The sequence below is a fragment of the Chionomys nivalis genome, chromosome 21 (assembly GCF_950005125.1).
Source record: "Chionomys nivalis chromosome 21, mChiNiv1.1, whole genome shotgun sequence".
NCBI classification, from domain to species: domain Eukaryota; kingdom Metazoa; phylum Chordata; class Mammalia; order Rodentia; family Cricetidae; genus Chionomys; species Chionomys nivalis.
The window spans coordinates 20536932-20564356 of record NC_080106.1 but is presented as its reverse complement, the minus strand read 5'-3'; the positions used below and the strand labels follow the sequence as shown (position 1 = coordinate 20564356).

Genomic DNA, 27425 nt, shown 5'->3' with positions numbered 1-27425 from the left:
TCTTAAGATTGTGTGTGTGTGTGTGTTTGTCATTCTGCACAAGTTGATATGCACCACATGCATGCGGGTACCCTCAGAGGCCAGAGAAAGGCTTCAGATTTTCTGGAACTGGAGTTACAGGTGATTGTGAGTCACCACGTGGGTCCTGGAAAGGGAACCCTGGTCCTCTGCTGGAGCAGTAAACACTCTTAACCACTGAGTTTTCCTTCCTTAGTCTTCCTCCCTCCCTCCCTCCCTCCCTCCCTCCCTCCCTTCCTCCCTCCCTCTCTCCCTCCCTTCCTTTCTTCTTCTTCAAGACAGTGTCTCTCTGTACAGCCCTGGCTGTCTTGGAACTCACTCTGTAGACCAGGCTGACCTTGAACTCAGAGATTTGCCTGCCTCTGCCTCTATAGTGTGTGCCATCATGCCAGACTCTAATTTCTCTTGAACCCTTAGAGTAGACAGAGCAGATTGTTTAGCTGAGAGAGCTCCCTGGGTGGTATTCCCATTAATTCAATGGGGACAGCTGTGCATGACATTAAGCCAGTGGGGAGCAAGTGATTTCGTTTGGAGTAAGCTGGGGTGATTTAGGGTCCCTCTTAACCTCCTGCTTGGGCTTCTCAGCCTTCTGAAGATGGAAAGAGGATCCTTAGGTTGGTTGTTTGCCTTCCGGCCCTCATTGACTGTCTCTGCTTCGTGGACTGTGCAGGACAAAAGGAGTGGGAACATTTCTCTTCTTTCAACATGCCTGAGCTCTGCCCAGTGAGACGTCGAGCTGACTCCAGTCTACTGACCTGGAAGTCAGTCTCGATAGTCAGATTAAATAGCAGTTTGACCTGAAGAGAGGGGAAGAGGCGTGTGTCATGGCATGTATGCTGCACATGTACCTTTGCAGAGTAAAGACTAATGGAAGCAAATCAGGACTGGGAATGTGGCGCAGCTGGTAGAGTGTTTGCTTAGCATGCACAAGGCCTGAGGTTCTATCCCCAGTACTGAATAAATGAGGCGGCTCAGCACTCAGAAGCAGAGAATTGGAAGTTCAAGGTTATCCTCAGCTACACAGTAAGTTTGAAGCCAGCCAGAGCTACATGAGACCTGGCTCAAGACAAAAGGAAGAGAGAGGAAACAAGGAAGGGGGGGAGGAAAAGAGAGAAAATAAAGTTAGCTCTGACTCCCCTGTCCCACCTTTTCTGAGTGCCTTTTCATGTCAGGATATAGTTATAGAAGATGTCCCAGAGTAGATACCAAGGGCCTGGGGATGAACCAAGAGAGAAACTGCCAGGTGCAGGGAAGAGGAGCATGTCCTGATGGGTAAAACAAACACAGACAGACAGACAGACAGACAGACAGACAGACAGACATGAACTTGTTTTCAGAGGCAGGCAGCCTTAGTAAAGGGAGTATTTGCTACATGGCCTTGAGCTTTACATGTAGCTAAAACTGTGGCCTTCAAGAAGGCTCCCCTGGATTGTTCCAGATGGTGGGTATTGTACCTTCTGAAATGACTGGGAAGGAGCATCAAGTCCACCATATTCCAGACATTCTGGTTTCACGTTTCAATGGATAGTAATCAAAACTCACTACAGACATTTCATTAGATAGATGGTTCTCAAAGGTTTATCATGTTTGCAAGCATTAAGTGTTCTCAATGTTGAGATAGTACCTTTTAAAAATTAAAATTGCACATTATTTTTAATTTTTTAATTTATTTTTTATTTTATGTGTTTAGGTGTTTTGTCTGTATGTATGTCTGTGTACCCTGTACATGCTCAGTGCCCATAGAGGTCAGAAGAAGGCATCAGATACCCTGGGACTGTTACAGACAGTTGTGACCCTCCATATGGATGCTAGGAATTGAACAGCCTGTGATCTTAACCACTGAGCCATCTCTCCAGCCTGTACACTTACTCATTTGTGCACGTGCATGCATGTGTGTGCACGGGTGTGTGTGCACTAAGCACCATATGTATGTGGAGAGCAATGATGAGAGTTATTACTCTCCTTCCATTATGTGAATCCAGGGGATTAAACTCAAGATTTCAGGCTTGGTTGCAAGTGTGCTTACCAACTAAGCCATCTCATCAGCCCCCAAACCTGTTTTCTCCTTCTCATCCTCTTCTTCCTCCTCTTCTTTTATGGTTTTTCTTCCAGACAGAGTCTATATTGCTTCACAATTATATTTGTTTGTTTTGGTTTTTGATTTTTGGAGACAGAGTTTCTCTGTGTAGCCCTGGCTGTCCTAGAACTCTGTCTGTAGACCAGGCTGGTCTCAAACTCGGAGATCCGCCTGCCTCTGCCTCCCGAGTGCTGGGATTAAAGGCGTGCGCCACCACCCTCTTCCTATTTTTTATTAACTAGATGCTCTTTTTCTTTTGAAAATTCTACTCATTTATTCAGCGCGCGTGCGTGTGTGCGTATGTGTGTGTGCGTGTGTGTGTGTGTGCATGAGTGTGACTTAGTTCTCTCCTTCCACCATGTGAGCCCGGGGGACAAACTCAGATCATCAGGCGTGGGAGCAAGCGCTTCTCTCCCAGACGCCCACCTGCCACTCTGCTCTTCTCAAGAGGAGCTGTCACTCCTTGGATATAAACGATCTTATCCAGTCTCAGTCAGCTCTATTGCTAGTTTCCCTTTACTTTTCATTTGTGTTTGTTTTATTTAAGTGGTTTTTTCCCATAAGAATTCTTGACATTTCCTTTAAAGAACAGTTATCCCGGGCTGGAGAGATGGCTCAGCCGTTAAAGGCTAGGCTCACAACCAAAAATAAAAGTTTCTCAGTTTGGTCCTTCTTACCAAGAATTCCTCCTTTAAGATTTTATACATTATTTTTTAAAAGTAGCATCCTGTTAATAAGCTGTGCTTAATGTTTTTATCTATGCTTAAATGTTTTGAGCTATGCTTTTCTTGTTATTTTTTTAAATTGTTTTACTCCCTAGAATTTTTTTTTTGGATGTAAGAATCAAGCTTTTTAATTGATCATCCTGTTTTAATGTTTTCCTACTGGTTCTTTGAAGCTCACATTTATCACATACCAATAATTTGCATACATATTTAATACTGCCTGGGAGCTCCATTTTGTACCAAGGAAATCAAAAAGGGCTGGAAGTGAGGGCGGTGGTAGACTGCCTACATAAGGCCTCGGGTTTGATCCCCAGCACTCCGAAAAATGAACATCAACAGCAAAACACATTAATATCAGTGTGTGCCCGTGCATGCCCTAAGCCTAGCACTAGGAGGGCTGAGGCAGTCAGACCATGCTCTCAGGACTAGTCTAGTCTAGACAGTAAGACTGAATCTTTAAAAATATGGCATTTTTATCTTTCCATTCCAAGCAAGGTACTTGCTCCAAAGTACGGGGCAAGTGCTGAGGGTCACACTGTTTGGTGTTCCTAGCCTTGGGGACATAACGTAGGCGAATGAATCTAACCTCTAGAGGCTGGAGCAGCTCAGCTTGCCCTTAGCCCTGTGGTCAAAGAGCAAAATCAAGGAAGAAGTCACTTCATGCAAACTCATGCATATGGTGAACCCTAGTCTTCAAGTTCATGCTGGGGTTTGGAGGGTTCAAAAACGAAGGTTGGAGAGGTCAGAAGTGGGGGCTGGCTAAGAATTTTTGGAATGGCCATGAAATTCTGGAGAATGCAGAAAAGGGGAGAGTTGAGGAAGGAAAATGTAGCAGCAGCTTTCCCTTGAACTCAGCATCAGAGCAGGTCCCACACACGGCTCTGTGTTGGCAGCCTGGGGTGGCATGCTTTGCCTACAGGTCAGGGTGTGCATGTGGATGCCTAGAGGCTGAGAGAGCCGAGAAGCTATCATATTTACTAGCAGGGCGCCTGATGTCTCTCCTGCAAAGTCCTGTACACCTCAGACCTCTTGTCCCTGCGGTCAAGGAACCTGGACACTTCTTTCCTCACCTCTTCCTGTTATTTTCATTCCACGAGGAGCTTATTTATCAAATGTGCTCCTTGGGGGCAGGAGAAGCAGCTGCGAGTTAAGTATGCATACAGCTCTTGAAGAGGGCTTGAGTTCCATACCCAGCGCCCCCCATTGGGTAGCTCACAATTACCTGTAACTCCGCTACCAGAGAATCTGACATCTCTGGCCTCGTGGGCACCTGCACTCATATGTACATACACACATAATTAAAAATAAATAAATTATAATAAATCTTAAAAACAGTGGACTCCTGGTGTAATGGAAACACTATATCTTGATTAAAGCATTGCCTTCACCCGTAAGATCTGTATATCAGGAGCCAGTATGATGGACGGCTCAGCCAGTGCAAACACTTGCCGCACAAGCCTCACAATGGGAATTCCACACCAGAGAAGCATGTTGGAACACCAGATGTGGTGGAGTGTAGCTATAATTCCAGCACTGCTATGTTGAGATGGGAGATGAGAGCCAGGAAAATGTCTGGAAGCTCTTGGTCCAGCTAGCCTGGGGCACGCAGTGTGCTAGAAACTAGAGGATCTTGCCTCACAGTGTTAACAGTTGTCTTCCGACCTCCACACACACGTCATAGCACACATGGGTGTATACACACACATACACACAAAGATGATTTTGTCACTTGGAGTAGGAAAATAATACCCAATCAGGAAAAAAAGAAGGCACGTGAACTTAAGTGAATTTAACACAGATTTTTGCAATTATTACCTCATTGCAAACAGCTTTGTAACTGCAAGAATTAGAAATTGGTATGCACAAACTTTAAATAAAATTTTTTTTAATATTTTTCCTCCCTCCTTCTCTTTTGCCATTCCAGCTCTTTCTCAAACTCATGGCCTCTTTCTTTGACTTTATTCACACACACACACACACACACACACACGTAAAGGTAACAGCCTACTGAGTCCATTTAGTGTGGCTTGTATTTTCCCATCTAATCTGCAATGTCAGCCTGCACTGGGATTCTTCAGGTCTTGTTTAGCACCATGTTGTTGAGATTTCATGAGTGTAGCTATATAAGTTTTTAAAGAGCAAATAGAGGATTGGAATGGAGCTCAGTTAATAGAGTGCTTGCCTAGCTTGCAGAAGCCCTGGGTTTAATCCCAGACACCATTTAAATGAGTCAGAGTCATGGTGACACACACCTATAATTCCTGTACTTGGGGGGGGGGGCAGCTCTGTTAGACCCATCTCAAAACAAGGAGATACTAGACTGTGAATGATGAAACCTAGTAGAAGAGATGGGCTGTCGGTGGTGTGATTCTTTCAGGTGTTGCATGTCTGAATTTCTTCTCATAGGGAAATGTCAGAAGAAATGCTTGAGTAGTTGCCTTGTGGAAATCGGGCATTTGGTGTGCCCTTAAAGGAGGAGTGGGGAGATAAAATAGCCCAGGCATGGTTCCCCGCCGCAAAGGGACATACTTCCAGTGATGTCATAATACTTTCCCAGATGTTCATATCACAAAGCACCACTCGAGGTGCCTGAAAACAACGTTCTCACAGTCCCTTGTGACATCTGACATAAAGATATCAATAGGATTGGTCCCTTCTGGAGGCCCCAAAGGTAAATCTCTTCTTCACCTTTCCCGGCTTCTGGAGAGGCCACCATTTTGGCCTCACAAACCTACCAATGATTGGCCCCCTCTTCACAGGGTCGTTCTTGTGGTTCTTTGTGTCTCCAAGTTTCATTCTTGTAATGAAGATACCATTTGTACTGAAGTGAAGGCCCATGCTGCCCTACTATGACCTCACCTTAACTGGCATGTGTCAGACACCTAGTTTCCAAATAGTCCTGTCCACAGGGTTCAGGTAGATATGAATTTGTGGGAATGGAACATGACTGCTCCCCTTTAAAGATATAACCTGAGCATCCAAGCACATGCAGCTCAGAAATGCCTTAGGGTGAGAGAATATGAGAATTTTGATTGCTTGATTCCATTCTCCAAACCTAACAAGGCAGACTCTCTGGAGACAAGACCCGAGGCATGTGTTTGTCGCAGGTAGGCTGTGTAACTCAGGAGCACCGTCATGTTTGCAACACACTGTTCTGGAAGACCAAGGGGCAGGGCAAGGTTGGAACTGGAGAAATGGGAAGTACTGAGGTTGGCTGGGGTTGTGTCTCAGGATATTAAAGAAACAGCAGAAGGAGCTTGGCATAGGAAGTTACTCAGCGGGTACTACCCAAGCACCCCCACTCTTGCCCCCTGGGACGAATGGAGCTTAACGACAGTGCCACCTTCCTGACGCTGCATCGTTAATGGCTGTGAGATCTGAACAAGTCACTTCGCTTTGCAGAGCTGTGGTCTCCCTGCTCTCTGCTTCCCATCATGGGACCGTGTGTGGTTGCAATGAGAGCTGGAGAAACAGCATGTGTGGGTAGACTGTAGCCAAGATTCCGAGTCCCTTTTACTAAAAAGCAGGTAGGTTTCTGCCAGGTAGATGGGGGTTTAAAGCTAGAGTTGCTGAGTGCTTGGACCTCCTCGGGCACGAATCCCTGCTCCCTAGAGAATTAATGATACTCTGGCTGCGCAGTCACCCTTCCTCATGGTCAGGGTTGGGGTTTTTTTTTCTGACATGCTCATCTCGCCCTGTCTGTACTCGGACCTCAGACACTTGCCTTAGTGACAGACAGACTCCAAAGGCAGGGATGATTAAGGCTTCAGGTAATCCCAGGGACTCTCAGGGTCATTTTCCCTCTCTGTCATTTTTTTTCTTTACAACCACAAACATTCTGTTTGCTTGTTGTGCAAGATAAAATGACCCATTGGTTCTGTCCCTGTGGGGCTTACCTGGCAGTGGGCAGGGACGGATACAGCAATAAACAGGTGGTGGTATGTACTGCAACAAAATAAAAATATTCTGTGTACACAACAGAATAATAACCAGCAGTGCGACAGAGTGGTAGCCCCCACAGATAAAGGTACTCACTAAAAAGAAAAAAAGCATCCCTAGAGAATTGATGTTTGGTAGCTGAGAAGGAGCTACCAGAAGAACGGTATAAATGTCATTTCAGACGGAGGGAACAGGAAGGGCAAAGGGCCTGAGGTGTGAACAGAAGAGGGACTGTTATGAATAAGGACAAGTATGGAGGGAGGGAAGTGAGACATGACCAGGGGTTCTATCTTGGTTGTACTTGTACGTCACTGTCGGAGATTGAGATTTTATTTATAAGACTAGTTGGCAGCTTCTGGGAGGCTTTAAGCAGAAGGCTGAGGAAGTGAACTTCGTGAGATAAATAGTTTGATCTACCATGTGGTAGTCTGAAGGGAGTTTGAGAGTTAGAGGCCATCACTGTTACCCAGGTCTGGACTGGCCTAGCTATGAGAATGCAGAGTCTGGGATCATCCTGGTCACAGAATCATTACAGCTAACTAGTGACTTAAAGATTGAAATTGGAAAACGAAGTAGTTTTGGGTGGTGCCAATGGTTTTGATCTGAGCAAGTAGGCAGCTTGATCAATGGGAGAAGACTGGGCTTGGGTGGTGTGGTTAGTGTTCACTGGGGCCATACTATGTTTAAGCTGCCAAGGAAACTTTTCAAATAGCAATTGAACACATGAGACTGTAGCTTGCTGTCAGCATAGCTACACTAACCATTCATGGCTATTTCTGCTGGCTAGTTTCTGTCAGCTTGACACAAGCTGGAGTCATTTGGGAAGAGGGAATCTCAGTTGAGAAAGTGCCTCCAAAAGATTACCTGTAAGCAAGTCTGTAGGAAATTTTTTTAAATTAGTGATTGATGTGGGAGGGCCAGCTCACTGTGGGCAGTGCCACCCTGGAGTGGTAGTCCTGGGATGATAGGAAAGCAGGCTGAGCCAGTCATGGGGAGCAAGCCAGCAAGCAGCACCCTCCATGGCCTCTGCTTCAGACCTGCCTCCAGGTGCCTGCCCTGCTTGAGTGCTTTCCCTGCCTCCCTCGGTGAAGGACTGTGATGTGTTTATTTCTAAGCTGAAATAAACTCTTTCGTCCTCAGGTTGTTTTGACCATGGTGTCTTGTCACAGCAATAAAAACCCTAAGACACTATTTAGAATAAAATTTTAAAAGGTAACCCCTCTCGGGGTCTGCTTTGTTTTCGTTTGGTTTTGATCTTCAGACATGATCTCACGATGTAGCCCTGGCTAGTAGGGGACCCACTTTGTAGACCAGGCTGACCTCTTAACTCACAGAGATCCGCCTACCTCTGCCTCCCGAGTGCTGGGATTAATGGCGTGTGCCACCATACCTGGCTTCCTGTGATACATTAGACAGCTCAGATATAGGATATTTTCACCAGTGAAAAGAGTTCTGTTGGGCAGCATTGGTCTAGAACTGTGGCCTCTCTGGGATGAGAGTGTGTTCTTGGTTGGAGTCTGCTCCATTCACAAAAACCTGCCTGATATGTTACAGTATGTGTTCACCATGGCCGTGCCACACGGACCATTCGGGAGGACAGCCTTCTCCTCCGGTTGTTCAAGGGATTCATCCCTCTGAGTTAAAACCCTGTGTTACCACCAAGTACAAAATGTGGTGTTTAACCATATAAAGTTCCAAGGGCAAGCTCGCCAGACCCGTCTCCCATGGCCAGTTAAAGGGTCCCCTGTGCAGTGAGGGGACCTGGAAGTTGTCAGGTTAAATGTGAGTAAAGGAGACATAGGCCTATAGGACACAGGAAAGCCTGTGTTTCAGAACCAAACATGGTACCTAAGACAGGTACTCCAATCCCTGTAAGCAAAAATATTCTTCCTTTTAAGAAAGGGACTAGAGAGCTAGGCTGGGGGAGTAAGGTGAGGTATTTAGACATAAGGCACAACATTTGCTGTTGGTTAGGAGGTTGGTTTATCGTTGTTGTTTTTTTAAAAAAACATTTCAGAGACTATTATTGGTTCTTACAATGAAATTATTTTTATAGGTGCAAACAATGGCAGAACAAATATTGCCTTAAATAATTAGACTATGAAAGAAAAATGTAGGAATATTGCCTCTGGGGTGGTCATATTTGAGGTCATTTATAGATCAATGTTTTTTGTCTCTTTTGAAAAAATAACTAAGTCTGGGTTGTAGCTCAGTTGGTGGAGTGCCTACCTACCACACACCCTGCTTTTCCTCCCCAGCACTGTGTAAATGCACAGACACTGGGCGTTGGCGTGTGTCTGTAGTCCAGTACTCAGGAGAGAGAGGTGAGAAAATCAGGTGTTCAAGATCATCCTCTGCTGTATAGCAAGTTCAAGGCCAGCTTATGCTACATGAGCCCCTGCCTCAAAAAACAAAATGGCAATTGCCATCGAGTCTAATCTGAGTTTAATCCCTGGGTCCCACGTGGGAGAGAGAACCAACTCTGACGGCCACACATGTGCCATGGCGTGCACACCTGCACGTGTATGTGTGCACACACAGTAGCTAAAACTTATCAATAAGTTAGAAATAGTCCAATTCAGTATTGAGAGGACAGTCCCTCCAGCTCAGGATGTCACGTAACGGCTCTGAAGTGTGTTTTGGATGTGTGTTGGGTCAATGAGGTGATATAGGTTTTAGATGGCTTCCTAGTATTTTCCTGGTGGTAGCACATCCCATAAAGATCCCTGGTTCCCCGTGAGATAAAGGCTTGAGAGAACATAGTCTGGGTGACCCCTTACCAGTTCTGCAAAAGAACATTTCAAGGCGCTGCCCCCCTGAAGCTGCTGGCGTTCTCATCTGAACCCAGACCCTGGTCCTTTCCATCCGACTCCAGCAGCAGAGGAGGAATCTTGCTAGGGAGGAGCCAGACACCTCAGGCAGCTCCCCTTGTCCAACCTCACCAAGCCCAGGTTGTGACTCCAGGGGGGAGATTTACCCCCACAGATCCCTCCAAGCTCTTAAGTAAGACATCCTTTGGGCAAATGCACCCATCTGCTTGACTACGGAACACTTTCTCGAATTAGAAGTTGGAGGTTAGGGAGGACCCACGTGGTGAGATTTGGAAGAGAACTGAATAAATAGCACGATGCAACATAGTGGTCCATCCCCTGTAATCCAAGAACCTAGGCTGTGAGTTCAAGGCTAGCCCAAGCTACAAAGTTGGTCCTAACTCAAAACCCCTGTCCCCAAAACAGTTCATGGGAGCTGTCAAGATCTAGTATGGGTGTTCTGGCAATATTTTTCATATATAATGCTTTTATTTATTCTTTGAGAGTTTTATACATGTACACGATATATTTTATCATATCTACCCCCAACTCCCTGCTCCAACTTCCTTCCCCCACCTCCCCGCACACAGTCTGCTCCCAACCTCATGAAGTCCTGTTGTCCTTCACCACCAATAAACCACTGAGTCCAACTAATGCTGTCCATATGCATGCGTGTGTGGTGCCATCCACGGCTCATGGACAACCTGCCAGTGGCCCACCCATCTGGTGAGTTTCGAGTGGTGATTTAATATTATCAAGCCACTGGTCCCTTTTTTGGTGTCCTGGATTTCCTATATAAGTTACCTTCTGCTTCTGAGGACAAGGCTGCAGATGATGGCAGCAAAGAGGCCTCATTTCGTGACTAGAAGCTGAAGTCAAGGGCCTACTGCCAGGCTGTCACTCTGTCCCTTCCGTATGTCTTGATCAGAAGCAGGTGGTCAGACCACAGCACAAGCTTCCTGTCAATTCTTTCTGCTTTACTTCTTACCAAGAACCCTGGGATAGTGACCTGGCGCTAACCCTGCTGTGACTATGAGAGGATAATCATGGCCCTCCTTTGGGGGTTCAGTGGCTTGTCAGTCATCAGATGTGACCCACAAGGCACACAAAAGATTAGCCAGAGATGAGCCTGAAGACCCTGACTTCTGATTTGGACACAGGGAGACAGAGAGCAGCTTCTTAGAAGTAGAAGCTAGCAGGCCTTGCCACCTTCGTTACTATTAAAGTTTCCAGTTCTCTTAACAGTCAGCTCCCAGGAGGCCTGGAGAGCCCCCCGAGGGTGGGTTTGTCAACACAAAGCCTTCCTAGCAAAGAAAGTCCTGGCGCTATCATCTTTCTCTCTGGAGCCTGCCCCTTGCACCCAGCCTTGGGCAGTGTGAAACCAGGTGTGTGGAGCCGCCACCTCCTCTGTGCCTGCAGCGGGTGGGGGCAGCTGGACACAGGGCCGGGGCCACCAGCCTCATTTCACAGAAAGGGTTTTCAAGCACAACCCAAGCCGAGGGATAAAAGGACATCTGTCCATCCCTTGGTGCCCAGCCCCAGCTTTCTCAAACAACATTCCTTTATGCGGGTCCCCCCTCCCTCTGCAGCCTCCGCCTGCCATACACTGCCTCCTTTCAGATGGCCTGCATGGCGGACTTGTTTGTTTGCGCTGCAGCACGCAGGCTTTCTGTTGTTCTTTACTGTTCTCTCGCCGTGCACCCTCTGAGCACACCCTCTCTAGGGAAGACAGGAGGAGTGCTGGGGGCAGAGACAGGGACCCTGGCTAGGGGTTTGGAGACCTTCAGGGTGGCCCTCCCAGAGCAGACTCTTCCCAGAGACTAATCATCTGAGAGATCTTGCATAGGTTACCTGCTCCTCCTGGTCCTCAGTTTCCCCATCTGTGCAACCTTCTGTCGGTCCCTCAGGGAGAAGTACATTGATACCACTGAGATGGTAGCTCTCCGTGGCGGGAGATGGGAGGTACAAAGAGCAAGGTTTGTGCTAAAGGGAGCAGCAGTTTTTGATCCACCACTCCCCCATCCCACCATCCCCAAGCATTGCCTGTCTCTGATGCAAACACTTCTAAGTGGAGAAAGCTGGGGAGTGACTTCTCAGGCCTTAAAGAAGGGGGAACAGGCTGCTGCTGAGCCAGGAAGGGAGACAGTTGAATGTCCCTTTTAAGAGCTAAGCATGGGTTACCACTGTGGGCCAGGGAGGACTGTGTAGACCAGCAGACTCCTTTCCAACGTCTTAGTGTAGGGTGATGTGTAGACCCTGACTCCATATCACCTTTCGTGTCTCCTTCAATGTGCCTTTGTCTCCTAGGGAGTTCCCTCTTCCCCTGTGGCCTTGTCTGGATCCCCAGCAACACTGAGTAAGACTTCAGTGACTTTCTACTAGATTCCATGACAAATTATTATAGCGTAAGTGTTTAGACAACAGGAATGTATAATCTCAGAGTTCTGGAGACCAGAAGGCCACTGCCAAGGTGCCATAGGACTCTAGTTTCATCTCCGTTACTGTGATTAAATACTCCAACCCAAGGCATCTTAGAGGAGAAAGGGGTTTATTTCATCTTACAGATCACAGTCCCTCATTGAGGAAAGTCAGGGTGGGAACTCAAGGAGGAATCCGTGGAGAAATTCTGCTTGCTGGCTTGCTTGTTCATGTTTACTTAGCTTTTTCATACATTCCCAGGACTGCCTGCTTAGGGAATGATACTGCCCACTGTGGGCTGGACCCTCCTCCACTAATCAACATGACAGTCCCACGTAGACATGCCCACAGGCCATTGCGGTTTAGGCTGCTCCTCAGTCCAGGCTTTCTTCTCTGCTGGCTCTAGGCTGTGTCAAGTTAGCAATGAAAGCTTCCTACAGCCTGTGGGTTCCTTCTAAGGGCTGTGAACCGTCGCATCCTAGGCATCACCACAGCTTCTGGTATCTCTGTCAGAATGCTTTTCCTCGGCTTCCTGACTCATCTTCCTTGTCTGTGCCTTCATCTTCACATAACGTTCTCTCTGTAGCACCCCTTGCTTTGAAGCTTCCCCATTGTATAAGAATATCAGTTACATCAGAACATACTCTAATCCCCCCTTATTTCCTTTTTAATTATGTATTTACAAATACGATCCAATTCTGAAGTGCTGAGGCTTAGGAGGGTTATGAGTGGGGAAGTGAAACCCTGAAGACATGGCCTGTGGCCCCTTCCCAGAGACAAGGGAAGGAACACTAGTAAAAATGAGCATCTACTGCCACGTCAAGTCCCTGGCTTCTCTTGAAGTTGATCCTTGTCATTCTGCACTGGAGGGAGGAGGAAGTCCAAGGTCTCCCTTCATGTACCTTAGACCCTGGTTCTTCAAGTAGCAGCCTATCACCCAACACACCCAGGGGCTGGGTACAGGGCTCCCTACAGGCCTGTTTCCCGTGGGTGCATCCCAGCCTCTCCATCCAGATTCCTCATTCTGGGAATTTGGGGAAGAATAAAATCCTTGTTCTTGGCTACCCCTTTCCCTCCTTCCCATTGACTCCCCTGCCCCTTCTCCTCAGTGAATAGGACACCCACATTTAGCAGCTCACCAGGAGATTTCCAGCGTTCACACCAAGGGCTGTGTGTATATTCATGCATGTCAGTTTCAACCATAAAATCTGTTGAAAATGCAAGTCCAGGCCTGGGGCTAGAACCCAGTAGAGCATTTCCAAGCATACATAAGAAGTGGGGGAGAGAAAAAATGTCTAGAAATTTCATATAAAAACCTAGTTTTCTGGATCTTCTTAGAAATCACAATGTGATGAAACAGGCCCCATCTCCCATGACCTGAACCTCCTCCTTCAGAGCTGCCCCCTCACCACAGGACACGGCCCTCTGTTTCTCTGTACTGTCCTCATTCCCATCATTCTCCCCAGCTCAAGATCATGTGACCTGAGCATTGAGTAGCACTACCCTTAATGTCTGCCTCCTTCTCTGTGCCAATGCTTGTAGCAAAAGGTATCTCATGCCTTATCAGCTGGAAGGGATTTAGACCTACCAAGGAAACACACTTACTTCCAGGGGAAGGTATTTCCAGAAAGATTTAACTACTCAGAGGAGACCTACCCTGAATGTTGGTGTCACTGAACATAAAGGAGGAAGTGAGCTGAGTACCAGATTCACCTCTGCTCCCTGTGTATCCAGTATGGCCAGCTACCTCATGCTTCTGCCACCAAGCCTTCCCCACCACAAGGCACAGTATCCTCACGTCAGGAGCCCAAGTAGCCCCATCCTTCTGTCTGGTGTCTTAACAAAGCTCTGAGAAAAGTAACTCATACCCTGAGTTGTTGTTTCTTGATGGCTCTGGTTTGAGGGGAAATTTGTGCAAGTGTGTCTCCACTCGTGGAAGTAAAGTCTAGACCATTCCTGCATAGAAACTGTCTATGGAGTCATGAGCCACACCCTGCTGTACTTGACACTGTCACCTACTTAGGCTCTGAAGGTAGGAACAGGGAGTCAGGGTGCCTGGGACCTTCAGGGACTGCCAGTGAACACCTGCCATTTGTGTATTTGTGTCTAATGGGGCTGAACTTGCTGTGAGGAAGCTGGCTGGGGAGGAAAACCCAGAACCATAAGCAGGACTGTGGCCACAAGAGCAAGTGACATCTCGCGACCAGCCAGTGAGTGGCATTGAGCTGAGGGAAGCTATGGCAGGAGCTGCTGGCTTCAGGCTTCCCTTCCATGTGGCCACAGACTATGGCTGGAAGGGTTTCAGGAAGTCAAAATGTCTGTCTCACTCCCCACAGTGATTCTGAGCTGGGAAGGAACGGTGCCAGCCTCTGCCAGGTCCTTGGCAGGTTGCATTGGTGACTCCTTGTAGCTGTCTTTCTCTTTCTAAGGAAAATCAGCCTGTGGAAGGCCCTGGAGCTGTCTTCTCCTGCCACCCTGCCTACATATAAACCCTCCTTATATCTCTCACCTAGACAGCCATTGATCTGCTAATACATGGCTGCCTCCTCTGTTCAGCAGGTATTTGCGTGCCCTCCTGGGGCACGTGCATCAGGGGCCCCACTTTGAAGAGCCCACATTCTAGCTCAAGAGGCAATCAGCAGGTGAATAGGATAGAAAGGAAGTGAGCTGCTTCCAGCCCTGAGCACCTGCATGTCTTCCCACAGCAGAGAATTTGGGCAGGACCCAAACACACAGGACTGTCTCATGTCCCTCGAGTGGATCATAAGAAAGTCGCCGCTTGCCAGGCGTGATGGCAATGCCTATGATCTCAGCAGCCAGGAGGCTGAGGCAGGAAGATGATGAGTTCAAGTCCAGCCTGGACTTCAGAGCAAGATCCTGTCTCAGGGTCCTCTTCCCCTAAAGAAGAAAGCTGTCACTAGACGGAAAGGACACCGTCTGTCATCGCACTCATGAGTGCATGTGTTAATCCTTCTTGTGAAAGCCGGTATACATCTGACTACAAAATTCCTCACATCCCAAATACTGAAACTTGTCCAACCTAAAGTAATCAGCCAGAACAGTTTTCTTTGTTTGGGATTCTTTATTGATTTATAAAGGTCCCTTTGGCATCCTTCCAGGATCAAGAAAGTCTTTTAAATGCATTGTGGAAGTTTCCAAAAAAAAAAAAAAATGTTTAAAGACTTTTAAAGTTAGGGCTGTACCCTATTTCCCTGGGATGACCTTTGCACACTTCTGATTCATGGTCGGTGTTTGCTTGTGGAATGCAAAGGTGAGCCCAGCCTGACTACAGAATAAACACGGGCCTGGAAAACACGGCTGCTGCCACCAGGTCTCAGTTCCTGAATGGGACCAGGGGAACCTCATCCAGAGGATCTTCTGTCCACATGTAGAGAAGGTTCTCTAGACCTTCTGGGACCTCACAGGTAGTCTTGAGAGAATTACTAAAAGAAGAGATGGCTAGGAGGAATGTGTCTAATCCAGAATGTTCCTGCAGCAGGTGATGTCAATGTATGGCTGACCCTAGCTCTCCTTGGAGTCTCTTTCCATGTTGGATGCCTGTTAAGTCTTGTGATACTGACTCGGGCTTCTGCCAGAGAAGAGTGTTGACCCATGATGCCACCCAGGAAGTGCTTTGTTCATGAGGTCACTCCAGGAGTTGTTGAAAGGATGACACTTGTGACAATGCTGCCTGATGGTCCTCATGCCTCCTTGAGGTCCGACTGGGCTGGGGCAGTGGAAGAGGTCACACCTATCCCTTCCCCTTTGTCCCTCTTCTCCTTCGCGGTCAGTGTGCTCCCATTGTCAGCCCTCACTCTGGGCGTGGTCTATGACTCAAAAGAACTCTCCGGAAAGAACCACTGGCTACTCAATACTGGGATGGGAGCTGGTGAGTCACTCTTTCCTGTGACAGCAGACTCTGTCTCCTGGCTCTTAGGAGGAGCAGGTCCCCAGAGCAGCTGTCCCTTGGCATCTCTCATTTAAAACAGAAGTTTCTGAACTGAACAGAAAAGCCTTAACAGTTTTGTTTCCATTTGTAGCCATCATCTCTCTGTCTAACTGGACTTCCAATTGTTTTTTCCAAGTAGAGCCTTAGGATTGGTTCAAAGCGAACACCTGGTCTGTTTCCTCTTATAGCTTCTGTCTGGAGTCCAACCACATCAACCCATTTGAAGCAGGAGAACAAGTGTGAAAAATGGGTGCTCATAAAGTGAGATTTTACTCTGGAACTTCTGTGTGCTGAACCTCTTGTTCCCAGTGTTGAGATAAAGTTGTCAGCTGCCCTTCTTTAGAAGAACTGCCCTTTGTGCTGTAAACGGGCATTTCCTATATATTTGGTATTGGATCTCCTCTTGTTTGGGATGTGTTGCTGATAGTCATCTTTAAAAATGCTTTTATTTGTGGAAAAAATACTGGTATTTCATATGAGCCTTCGCTCTGCTCAGACAGTGTATGTCCACGTGCGTTTTCATCCTTGTTTGTGGCCACTGCCTGCCCTCGCCAGCCTGGAGTAGCACTCCAGGACGATGTGTTCCCTGTCTTGGGGACACCACTTTCTCAAAGAACCATATTCCTCACTGCAAAACAGGGTTAGGGCACTGCATTTGTTTAACGCCTCCAAGAACATAAGCCCTGATGTCCCCCCGACCCCAGCATTCGGTCCTATCATTTGGCAGGAAGTCTCAAGAGTCATTGGCTGTTTTGTGAAGTATGAGCTCTCTGAGGGCATGTGGGTATAACATTCGGTTTCTGCAAGAGTCCAGTTAGAGAAACAGCAAGCAGCAATCCAAAGGTCCCTGATATAAGCCCCTGAATAAATGGTAATCACCCAAATATTTGAAAACAGAGGCGAGAAATGATGCCAAAAGAGGACAGTGAAGACATCATCTCTGACTCAGATGACAAGGGAAGAAGAGCATGATGGGAAAGAGAATGTGCTGGAGTCCCATTACTAGGACTAGTGCTCCTCACTAGGTAGAAGGCTATAGGAATGTCACTGCGCCTACTTCATGTAGTATTATTGCTAGGGAGGTTAAAGGGCCAAGCATACAATAAACATTCATGAGACATTAACCCGTCGTCTCCTAGACAGGGTGACATTTGAGAAGGGAAATGTCAGGGATGTTAGAAAATGGGAAGGTTAGAGGCAGCTGGTCACCTGGTGTCTGCCATCAGGAAGCTAAGACTGCTCAACTCTCTCCTTCTTACCCAGTCTGGCACCCTAGCACATAGGATGGTACCACCCATTGAGTTTTCCCTCTTTAGCTGAGCCCAGGGGTGTCCAACCTATAGTCTGTGGTTCACATGTGTCCCGAGATATTTCACCCAACATAGTTTCAGGTGACAAGATCGTGTTGCAATGTCAGAAAGTCAGGCATCCTGACTGCTAACCTTTTCTGGAAACACTCTCATAGACAACCCCAGAGATGTTCCCATGTAAGACTAAATCCAGAAAAGCTGACAATGAAGATTAGCCTTACCATACACACCCTCCGACCCCATGCCAACAGCAGTCACTAACAAAGCTTCAGGGTTCAGTAAACTGAAGGAATGAGCTGATAGAGTGGTGGCCAAAAGGCATGATGTTGTCTCAGTTCCCATGGTCTGTGAGAAAGGGGTACGAGTTCTGTTTGGTCCTACACGTAGCCCACCATACGCTCCTTGGGAGAGAAGCATGGACCCAAAGACATGGTAAGAGATTCTGTTGTGTCCCAGGACAGACTGGGGAAAGCAGATGGCATGAGGTGGAAACGCTGGCCCTCTTCAGATGTTTTTGGACCTATCAGGTGAAAGAAGGAATTGTGTAGCCCCAGAGGGGAGGAGCCAGGGGTGATTGCCAGGACCTGGAGGCAGCCAGCCAAGCATACTAGGATGTGTGCCGAAGACTGGAAACATGAGTCAGATAGTGGAATACTTGGTGCTTTCCTTCTGTTTGCAGCCGTGTCGAGTGGGTGCCTCAATCGGTTCTGTATATGATGCTCTCAGTGTCTAAAGAGTGTAAACATAGGCAAAAACATTAAATGGTAATATGTGTGAAAATCCCTTCCCAGCTAAGACCATCCTTTTGTCTTAAGTTACAGCAATGGCATTACAGTGGGCAGGACTGCAGTCCAGAGAAGGGGTAGAACACACTGAGAAAGGAGTTGGGATGTATTAGTCAAGAGTCTCCAGAGGAACAAAACTTGTAGAATGAATCTCCCTCTTTCTTATATACATACATACATACATATATATATATATATTTCACATAATATATAATAAATCACATACACACATACATATATATGTGTATACACACACACACACACATATATATAATATATATATAAAAGGGATTTATTAGGATGTTTTACAGGCTGTGATCCAGGTAATTTAACAATGGCTGCTTATGAATGGAAAGTCCAAGCATCCAGTAGTTTTTTAGCCCAAGAGGCTCGATCTCTCAGCTGGTCTTCAGTGGATGCCGGAGTCCCAGAGAAGCAAGTTATAATGACAGGGGAGGAATGGACTTGCTAGCAAGAGGGAGAGCAAGCAGGTGTGGGGGGGTGCTCCATTCTTCCATGACCTTATGTAGACTACCCGCAGAAGGTGTAGCCCAGATTAAAGGTTGCTCTTCCCACCTCAAAGATCCAGATTAGAAGTGGAACCTCTCACTTCAAACGATTTAATTAAGAACAAAATCCCTCACAGGTGTGCTCATGCGTTTGCGTTTTAGTTCATTCCAGACTAGTCAAGTTGACAACCAAGAGTAGCCATCACATGGAGCAACCAGAAGAAAACAGCCACCTTGATAGCACAGTGGCTAAAGCCCTCGGGAGTGTTTTGAGATTAAAACAGCGCTCTCAGGTCGTGCACGAAAGCTCACATCTGTAATCCCAGTGCTTGGGAGACCAATGTAGGAGAAGCACCACCAGTTTTAGGTCAGCCTGGGCTACCAAGTTAGTTCCAGGCCCCTGAAGGAAAAAACAAACAAACAAACAAAGCAACCTGAAAATCGAGGGAACTTGAAAGGAACAAGAAAGGTAACTGAACTGCTGACAGAGAAGGAAGAAAACAGTTTATGAAGAATATCTAAAGAGTTTCTGTTCATAATGTGTTGTAAAATCCGTCTTTCTGTTCCTCAAGAGAACATAAGATGCATAGATAGATAGATATGATAGATATAATAGATATGATAGATAAATAAAATTCAACCAGGTGGGGGTGGTGCAAACCTTTAATTTCAGCACTTGGAAGGCAGAGGCGGGCAGATCTCTGAGTTCAAGGCCAGCTGGCTTACAGAGTTCCAGGATAGCTAGGGCTACACAGAGAAACCCTGTCTTAGAAAAAACAAAACCCATAAGGGGCTGGAGAGACCAGTCGTTAAGAGTGTACACTGCTCTTGCAGAGGCCCTGGGTTTGGTTCCCAGAGCCCACATGAGACTGCTCATAACCACCTGGAACTCCAGCTCCAGGGAATCTGATGCCCTCACTTGGCCTCTGCAGGCAGTGCACTCACACGCACATGCTCACACCTATCCACATAATTAGAAATAAAACTACCTTTTCAAAATCCAAGTATTGAAGCTGTGTATAGTGGTATATGTCTGTAACCCCAGCCTGTGAGAGGCTGAGATGGGAGCATGGTAAGTTTGAGACCAGCCTGGGCTACAAAGCAAGACTATGTCTCAATTAAAAATACGTATATACATAGATATATAAAGAAGAGGTATTAGTCTGATAATTAGCCCACTTCTGGAATGCATCTGGGTTTTCTCTAGAAAACACCAACATGGCCGCCATCACCATCAAGCTCCCTTAGACTTATTTGGAAAGAGAAATATGAGCATAGTAGTGAACTCAGTGCTGCTGGGCTTGCTGGCGCATACCCAGTCCTTGGGAGGCTGGCACAGACGGGGAGCTTGAGATGGGTCTGGCCTGCATTGTGAATTAAAGGGTAATCTGGGCTACATACTCTGTCTGAGGAAAAGGAAAAAAAAAAAATCCCAGCTGGTTGCTCAAACCTCCTAAACCTCTTGCTAACATCTGGCTTCCCAGGGTCACTAGGATTGTGGTTGTTTGGGGGCACAGAGATTTGGGAAGCTCCCTTGGGCAAGGTCCGTCCCTACCCTTCCTACAGGGAAGCCTGAGTTTCACTTCTGTGTAAGCCTGCTCTCTCTGGCCCCAATCCCATGTGACGTCGAAGCTAGCCAAAGCTGTGTGATTTTCCCAGCACATTCCATCTCCTCCTGGCTTTACCTCTTTGCTCGTTTAAATTAACCTTGAGCCCACTTGGGCACACCTTAGCTCGCTCTGTCCCACATGTGACTGCGATTGCTGGAGGACCAGTCTCCCTGGCTTCCAACTGCCTGTCTTTCGTGCAGTCACGTGGACCAGCCTGTGACCCACACAGTCTGGTGAGTAACCAAGCAGGGAGAAAGTAGAGGAGGGCCGTCATCAGCTGTGGCGCAGGGAGCTGCATCCGGTGTCCTGGGGGCCACTCTGTGACTTGGTTTGCCTGACACTTGCTGGGTCTGGCAGCTACCCCTAGCCACTCTCACTTCCTTATGTTTTGCTCGCTCTTCCAGATCTTTCTGCATCTTTCATTTTTGTTTTGAAAGGGAGAAGTACAAAGAATAAGGACACCCACACCAGTGTCTCTAGTCACAGAAGTACTTGCTGTCCTTGGATTCCACCCACCCCAGTTCCACCCGTGGGGTTTCCCCATTCCTAGCTCTCCTGCTAGGGACAGTTGGGGCTCCATTCTCTCCCCATCACCCTGTAAGTAATTTTGTGTCTCTCTTTCCAGGATCCCATGGAGAATGGTGCTGTAGCCTCTGCAGGGACTCAGAAGACAGACACGGCTATTGAGCCACAGTTCACAGTGGTGGACTGGGACAAGGTAGCTGGCAGAGGACACTGGGGATGATTGGGGTTACAGGGTTGGGGGAGGTATGTGAAGCTATGATGTGTGCCCAGGGAAGATGAAGAAGGGCCACTGGGACCCACAATGCCCAAATGTGAGCTGGGACAGCAAACCTAGCTGCAGGCATTGGGGGCTGCGGAGGGCTTGCCGGTGGGAAGCTGGGATAAATGGTGTATGCTATCTCTGCAAGAAACCCACCCTACATGACCTGGAATAAGACAGGTCTCCCATCAGGAATCCTGAAGTTATAAAGGGGCTATGACAGGATTGACATACCCACCCTGGCCAGTGTACATGGAAAATCTACTCCTGGCACCTATGATCCCTCAGGAAAGTCCCTTGTAGATAAAGAACCCACAAGACCCTTGTGGCAAAGGTTATGTGGCAGATAGGGCAGTCTGACAGCCAGCTTCTTTTGTCCTCTAGAGACCATGCAGATCCTAATGCTGTAAGGTGAGCTCTGGAAGAGTAGAGTGGGGGCTCCCCACGGAGAGCACAGAAACGCAGCACTGCCTAGAGGGGCCTGGGTGAGAACCAAGCTCAGATGTTATTTCCCTCCATCTTGGGTCACAGTACTGTCCCCAAGTTGTTATCTCTGGACATAGACAAGAGTGCGCATGTGTGTCCTCTGCCTGCAATGGACACCAGAGGCACAGAAACAAATAGGACAGCCATCCCCTCCTCCTCCAAGCAGTTGTGACAGCACGAGGAGAAGGGACATGGACCAAAGGAGCTTCCCACAGCTGGCTGTTTCTTGCACCCCTTTGACCAGGACTCCCAAGGCTGTGGCCCCATTACTTGGAGAGATCCCTTATCTGTGGGACTCCCTCTGGAGAGCTGCCAGTCCATGACAGAAACATGTAGTGCATCCAGTTTGAGAAACTGGGAGATTCTTCCATGCCCCATCCCCTCCAGAGAGCCATGGGACCAAGAGGAAAATAGACCAGCAAGAGGAAAGACTTGTCCAAGTCACAAGGAAAGCCTTGTGTCAGCTTGTTAGGACCCCCTTTCTGGCTTCCATTCCTGGATGAGCTCATTACTCATCATTAGCGTAGGGTTGGGCAATGATTGCCCACAGTGGACAGAGGAGAAGGGTACTCAGTACAAATAGCAGGCTTCTCTAATAATCTAGAGGATTTGGGATTGCTCTGCATATGGGCAGAACAAGTGAGGAGCTGGACACCTGAGTGATACATGGACCCCAGGAGCTAGACTCCAGACATTGCCTTGGAACAGGAGGGACTTTGATGAGGATGAGGGTTTGGGGCGAGACCAGGGATAAGCCAGTGTGTTCTCACTCAGGCTGTGAGTAGCCAGCAGAAGGTACTTCAGGCACAAGTCCTTTTAGCCAGCACCAGTGAGACTGGCTTAGGGCTTGACTCTTGGAAGAACATACTGCAAAGAGCTCACGGGGGCTATGTCAGTGTGGCAGCCTATACAATATCTCGGGAACAAACTGCTTTGTGACAAGTTGGGGACATGACACACACACACACACACACTTCACCTCCTGCTCCAGAGAGATTCCTCCATGGTCTCCCTGAGCTGTGGTTCAAGGCTGACCCTCAGCCAACGCTGTATGAGGCAAGAGGATGATCTAGTCCACTGGGCTCTTTCACCATCACTTACACAATGAGGAAGAAGGAAAACCATACAGAGGGGAGGAAGGGTGCCCTCCTAGTCCCAGCCTGGCTCCCAGCACATCAGACAGACAGCTGGGCCTGACTCACCTTCCCCACCTCTTTTTCATTGTCTTTCACACACACACACACACACACACACACACACACACTCACTCACACAAACTTCTTCTACCTTCTTCCTGTGTCCCTGGACTGAGAGAGAAAGACTAGGAGTGGCCTACAAGAAGGGGTCCACCACCCACCTGGGTCCCCTTGGTACTGTCCCCACCCCACCTCACCCCATCCACCCTGAGGAAAGCCAGTGCAATGCTGAGCTCTCTGGGTAGAATAAATAGCGCTCTCTCCTCCCCTCTTCTCTTTCTTATCATTTCTTTCTCTGTCTTGCCCTCCCCTCCCTTCTCTTCTTTTCATTTTTGCTCTTCTCTTCCTAAAAGAGTCCTCCCACTCTCTCCTCACCTGATCGTGCCCCAGCTCTTGGGGAAGGAAGGGACTAGGAAAGCTGCCGGCTGTTTCTGACCTGGTTGGGGTAGGTCTGTCTTGAGAAGCTGTGGAAAGACACCAAGGTGGTGGTTTTGCCTCCCCTCCACCAGAGGGTCCGCAGGCCAGGAGTGAGTTTGCAAGAGTAGGACTCCTTAGTTTTGTATTCAAGGTGAACCCTCTAGATGCTGCCAAGGAAGGGAGCCATGGGCTGCCAGGGCCCAGCTTTCCTGGCCCTAGAAGCTGGGGAACCAAGTGGGTCAGACTGGACAGAGTGAGGAGAAACTAGGCTGATCATGCTGGGCCGGGGATAGAAGAATCTGAAAAGACAGCAGAAATGAGCAAAAATCAGGAAACTCTGGTGCCCCACCCTGTCAGAGGTGAGGTCCATCTGACTTTCAGGCTCTGTGTGGAATTTTACCAGAATGATCTAGATTACCCCTTGACTCTCTCAGCTGAGTAGGACTCAGGCTTCCTTAGAAGGAAGAAAAAAAAACAACTAGATCACAACTCCTTCCCATACCTCAGTCTTTGTTTTCTAGAACCCAGCTGGCCTGGTGACCACAGCTGCCCATCACCTTCTCTCTTCAACCTGCTTCATCTTTAGGCTACTTGCTGCGTTCTTCACAGAGTGCTCCCTTGTTAGCCTTCTGTGCCAGTCCTGTTTCAGAGGGCAGGGGTTGCCAGCCTTCCAGGAAGCAGTTAGAGCAGATGGGGTTTAAGGGATCCTGCTGAAGGTCCCCCTCCAAACACCCCTAGACAACAAATGACCACCAACTTAACACAGCTTTGGGTTGTTTTCTGTTGCTGTTTTCTTTCTTTCTGAAACATGTTCTCACTGTGTAGCCCTGGCTGGCCTGGAGCTTTCTATGTAGACCAGGCTAACCTTAAACTCAGAGATCCACCTGCCTCTGCTTCTGCCTCCCTCGGTTCTGGGATTAAAGATGTGTGCCATTCATCGTGCTACAGATGTGCGCCATCGTGCCTGACTAAATTACAGCTTTGCTCTCCAGTTCGTACTTGAGCCGGAATAAATGTAGTGAAGAAGTTCATGAACCATCTGTGATCTCACTGGCTCTGTTAACACTGTCAGCAGCTAGCCAGGCGTGGTGGTGCAGGCCTTCAATCTCAGCACTTGGGAGGCAGAGGCAGGCAGATCTCTGAGTTCAAGGCCAGCCTGGTCTACAGAGCAAGTTCCAGGACAGCCAGGGCTACACAGAGAAACCCTGTCACCAAAACAAACAAACAGAAAAGAAAAAAACAAATGCCAAGAGTCAAGGGATATAGTCTTCTGCCAGAGCTACTTGGCCAACAGCTAAGCAGCCTAGTTGGCATGTTAACCGGAGGTAAGCAATCCGGATAGCAAGTTAGCCGCAGTAGTTACCTGGGCTGACCATGCCCAGTGAGCCCTTTCCTTTCTACTCCCATGTGTCTCGAAATCTTTTCACCTCTTATCTGGCCCAAAGTGAGTCTCTCTGAGCCTATGACTTGAAGAGGAGATGGCAGAAAGGAAGGTCAAACCCGAACAGGTTCTGGAGGCCTCTCCAAAGGCATGGCTACATCTCCTTCTGTATCCTGCCTCAGATTAAACCAGACTCCAACACAATCGGCTTCCTTTACCTTGGAGAGGCTGTACAATGTAGTATACCCTTTTCCATCAAGAGACAGGTAGAAAACCACCCTACCAGATGTGTCACCAAGAAAAATGCATTGGTGCAGCTGGGGAGATGGCTGAGTCATTAAAGTACTTGCCATACAAGCATGAAAACCTGGGTTTAATTCCCAGAACCTACATGTATATATCTGTAACCTCAGCACTAGAGAGAGGTAGACAGGACGACCCTTCCCCAGATCTCATGTCCCCTGAGTGGAGAGAATGCGGAGTACCAGAGAAGAAATCAGGTGACCCAGAGCTACCGCAGTGGTCTTGAGATTGCCCCACTTCTCTGAGTAGGAGAGATCTGCACCAATCCTGGCAGGACCCCAGCCAGCCAGCTCGATACTCCAGCTCGCTGACACTAGGCACAGCTGTGTGCTGGGGAATTCATAGCCACAGGCCCCTGATTCCACTGGCTGATGGGCTAGGTCTCCAGGTGCTAAGAACTCAGGCTCTGAGCTCCATGCTCAGGATCAGGCCCAGCTCTAACTTCTGTGGCTGAGCAGACAATCTTTGGTGTTCTCACCTGTAATATGAGGTTATCACAGTCCCCAGTCTGATGATTAAGGCTTATGAATATAATGAGTATGGGACCAGAGCCCAGGATGACTTATCACTAGGGTGTAGAAAAGGTAGCCAGGAGTCCTTCGGGAACTTCCTGTCCCTCACTGCTCTCTCCACTGGCCTGCTGCTTGGAGGCCCATCCTCTGCTTCCCTGGCTCAGAAAGCTGTCCTGGAGCAGGTGCCTGGGGCCCAGGTGGACATTTCTTTAAACAATTGCATGAACTCATGGCAGTGGGAGGAGCTACCGGCACCCAGCAGTTGCCACCTCCTGTTCTTACTCCCTGGGGAAAGCAGAGCCTGAGCACTTGCCTCTGGGTAGAGGCAGCTCTGGAGGAGTGTCCTGTGCCACCTGGGTCCAAGAGGAAGGGCATGTAGGGAACCAGAAGAAGAGCAGAGCAAGCCCTCCTCACCCTGGCAGCAGGCCCTCTGCCCACTCTCTGGGTAGCAGGCTGCCCTTTCCTCCTGCTGCATGCTGCTGCCAGCTGCATTCCTGACATAGCCAGGAGCAGCCTCCCCCTTCCTGGCTGGGCAGGGGCAGAACTGCGTTGGGGGAAGGGCATGGGGTACACAAGATGCTTGGCCTAGATACTCACTGATTTGCATCTGCATCCTGGGCCCAGCCTGTTGCTCAGGTCTATGAACTACCAAAAAAGGCCTTGAGGCCAGCAACCTGCCCACTCCAGAGTAGTTTCTGGGCATGTTCTCACCTTCATCCACACAGCACTAGCCTTGCCTGTTCTGAGCATCAGGTCCAACAGGCTCAAAGTGAGGGTAGCCATGGAAGTCTCCAGATGCCTGGGAGCTGGAGGCATGGTCTACGTCTTACTTTTCTTTCCTTTCCCCCACCAACCTCATCCAGTGGCTCTAGACCTTTACAGTGCCCAGACCTCCCTTGTACCCAGAGCTTTAGTCTGCAGAGCGGGAGGGCAGGACTAGGGGCCAGCAGGGGCCAGCTCCTAGGAAGAAAGCCACTCACATGGGAGAGCAGGGAGCTAAGAAAGTGCCTGTCTGTTAAAAAGGGAATGAGCTTCTTTCTACCTCATTAGAGCCCACCTAGGCAGTCAGCCAGCACTAGCCTGCCTCAAAATCAGTTTTCTACAGCTTCCATGTTGGAAATAACCAGCAAGGGAGAACCTGTGGCTACCTAGTCAAGACACTGTCTTTCAGGAACCAGGACTAGACACAAGCTGAAAAAAGAAAGAAAGAAAGAAAAAAGAAAAGAAAAGACAGTATGCATATAGCAGCCAAACAGGCCTAGCACCAGGTAAAGGTCCCAGCTCTTGGGAAATCGCTTTGAGGGTGCTACAATGCCAGGGGAAGAAGCCAGACATGGTAGCACATGCCTGTAATTCCACCACTTGAGAAGCAGAGACGGGAAAATTATCTCAAGTTTAAGGGCAGCCTAGTCCACATGTTGAGAGCTAGGTTATCCAGGGCTACCTCACGTAACAAGCCCTGTCTCAGAATACACCGCCAGGAGCCTGTGAGATGGACCAGCCGGTGAAGGCATTTGCTGCTAAGCCTGACAACCTGAGTTTAATCTACAGGACCCACATGGTGGAGGGAGAGACCAACTCTGGAGACTGTCTGTGCTAGTGCAATATGACACACTGTTACAAGAGCATGCACACACACACACACACACACACACAAATAAAAAGTAATTTATAAAAACACCAAAACAAAAACTTATGGGAGGAGATAAAAAAAAACTGTAAGGCCAAATTAAATGTACAAATGAAACTTAGGCATATGGGTGTCATTTGTAACGTGCAAGCATGGAACATGGAAGATCCCGGGGTCTCATGTGAGACAAATGGTGATCAAATGAAAGATGCAGGAATCACCCTAAAAAAAAACTACTAGAAGGAAAAATTGAGAGACATCGCTAAAAACCAATGGAGGTGTTAATGTAAAATGTCTTAAAATAATTAATCCAGGAAGGATAAGATGGCTCATCAGATAACAGTTCCTGCCAACAAAACTGGCAATCTAAATTCAATCCCTGGGAATCCATATGATGGAAGAAGAGAACTGAGTCTCTCCCAAGTTGTCCTCTGACCTCCACAAATCTGTAACATGCATGTGCCCACACACATATCCATGCAAACAACATGAGTAAATAAAATGTTTAAAATTTCGTAAAAATAAAATACAGAATTATGGCAAATAAAAAAGAAAGGACAGAGGGG

At 48.0% G+C, this 27425-nt stretch overlaps 1 protein-coding gene across 1 annotated transcript in view; it reads left to right on the top strand.

Annotated features, from left to right (window-relative positions):
* Fa2h (fatty acid 2-hydroxylase) overlaps positions 1-27425 on the top strand; it is a 52507-nt gene that overhangs the window by 10688 nt on the left and 14394 nt on the right. The window contains exon 2 of the mRNA XM_057753771.1: positions 20776-20868. Within this exon, the coding sequence (XP_057609754.1) occupies positions 20776-20868 (93 nt within the window). The remainder of the gene's footprint in view (positions 1-20775; positions 20869-27425) is intronic.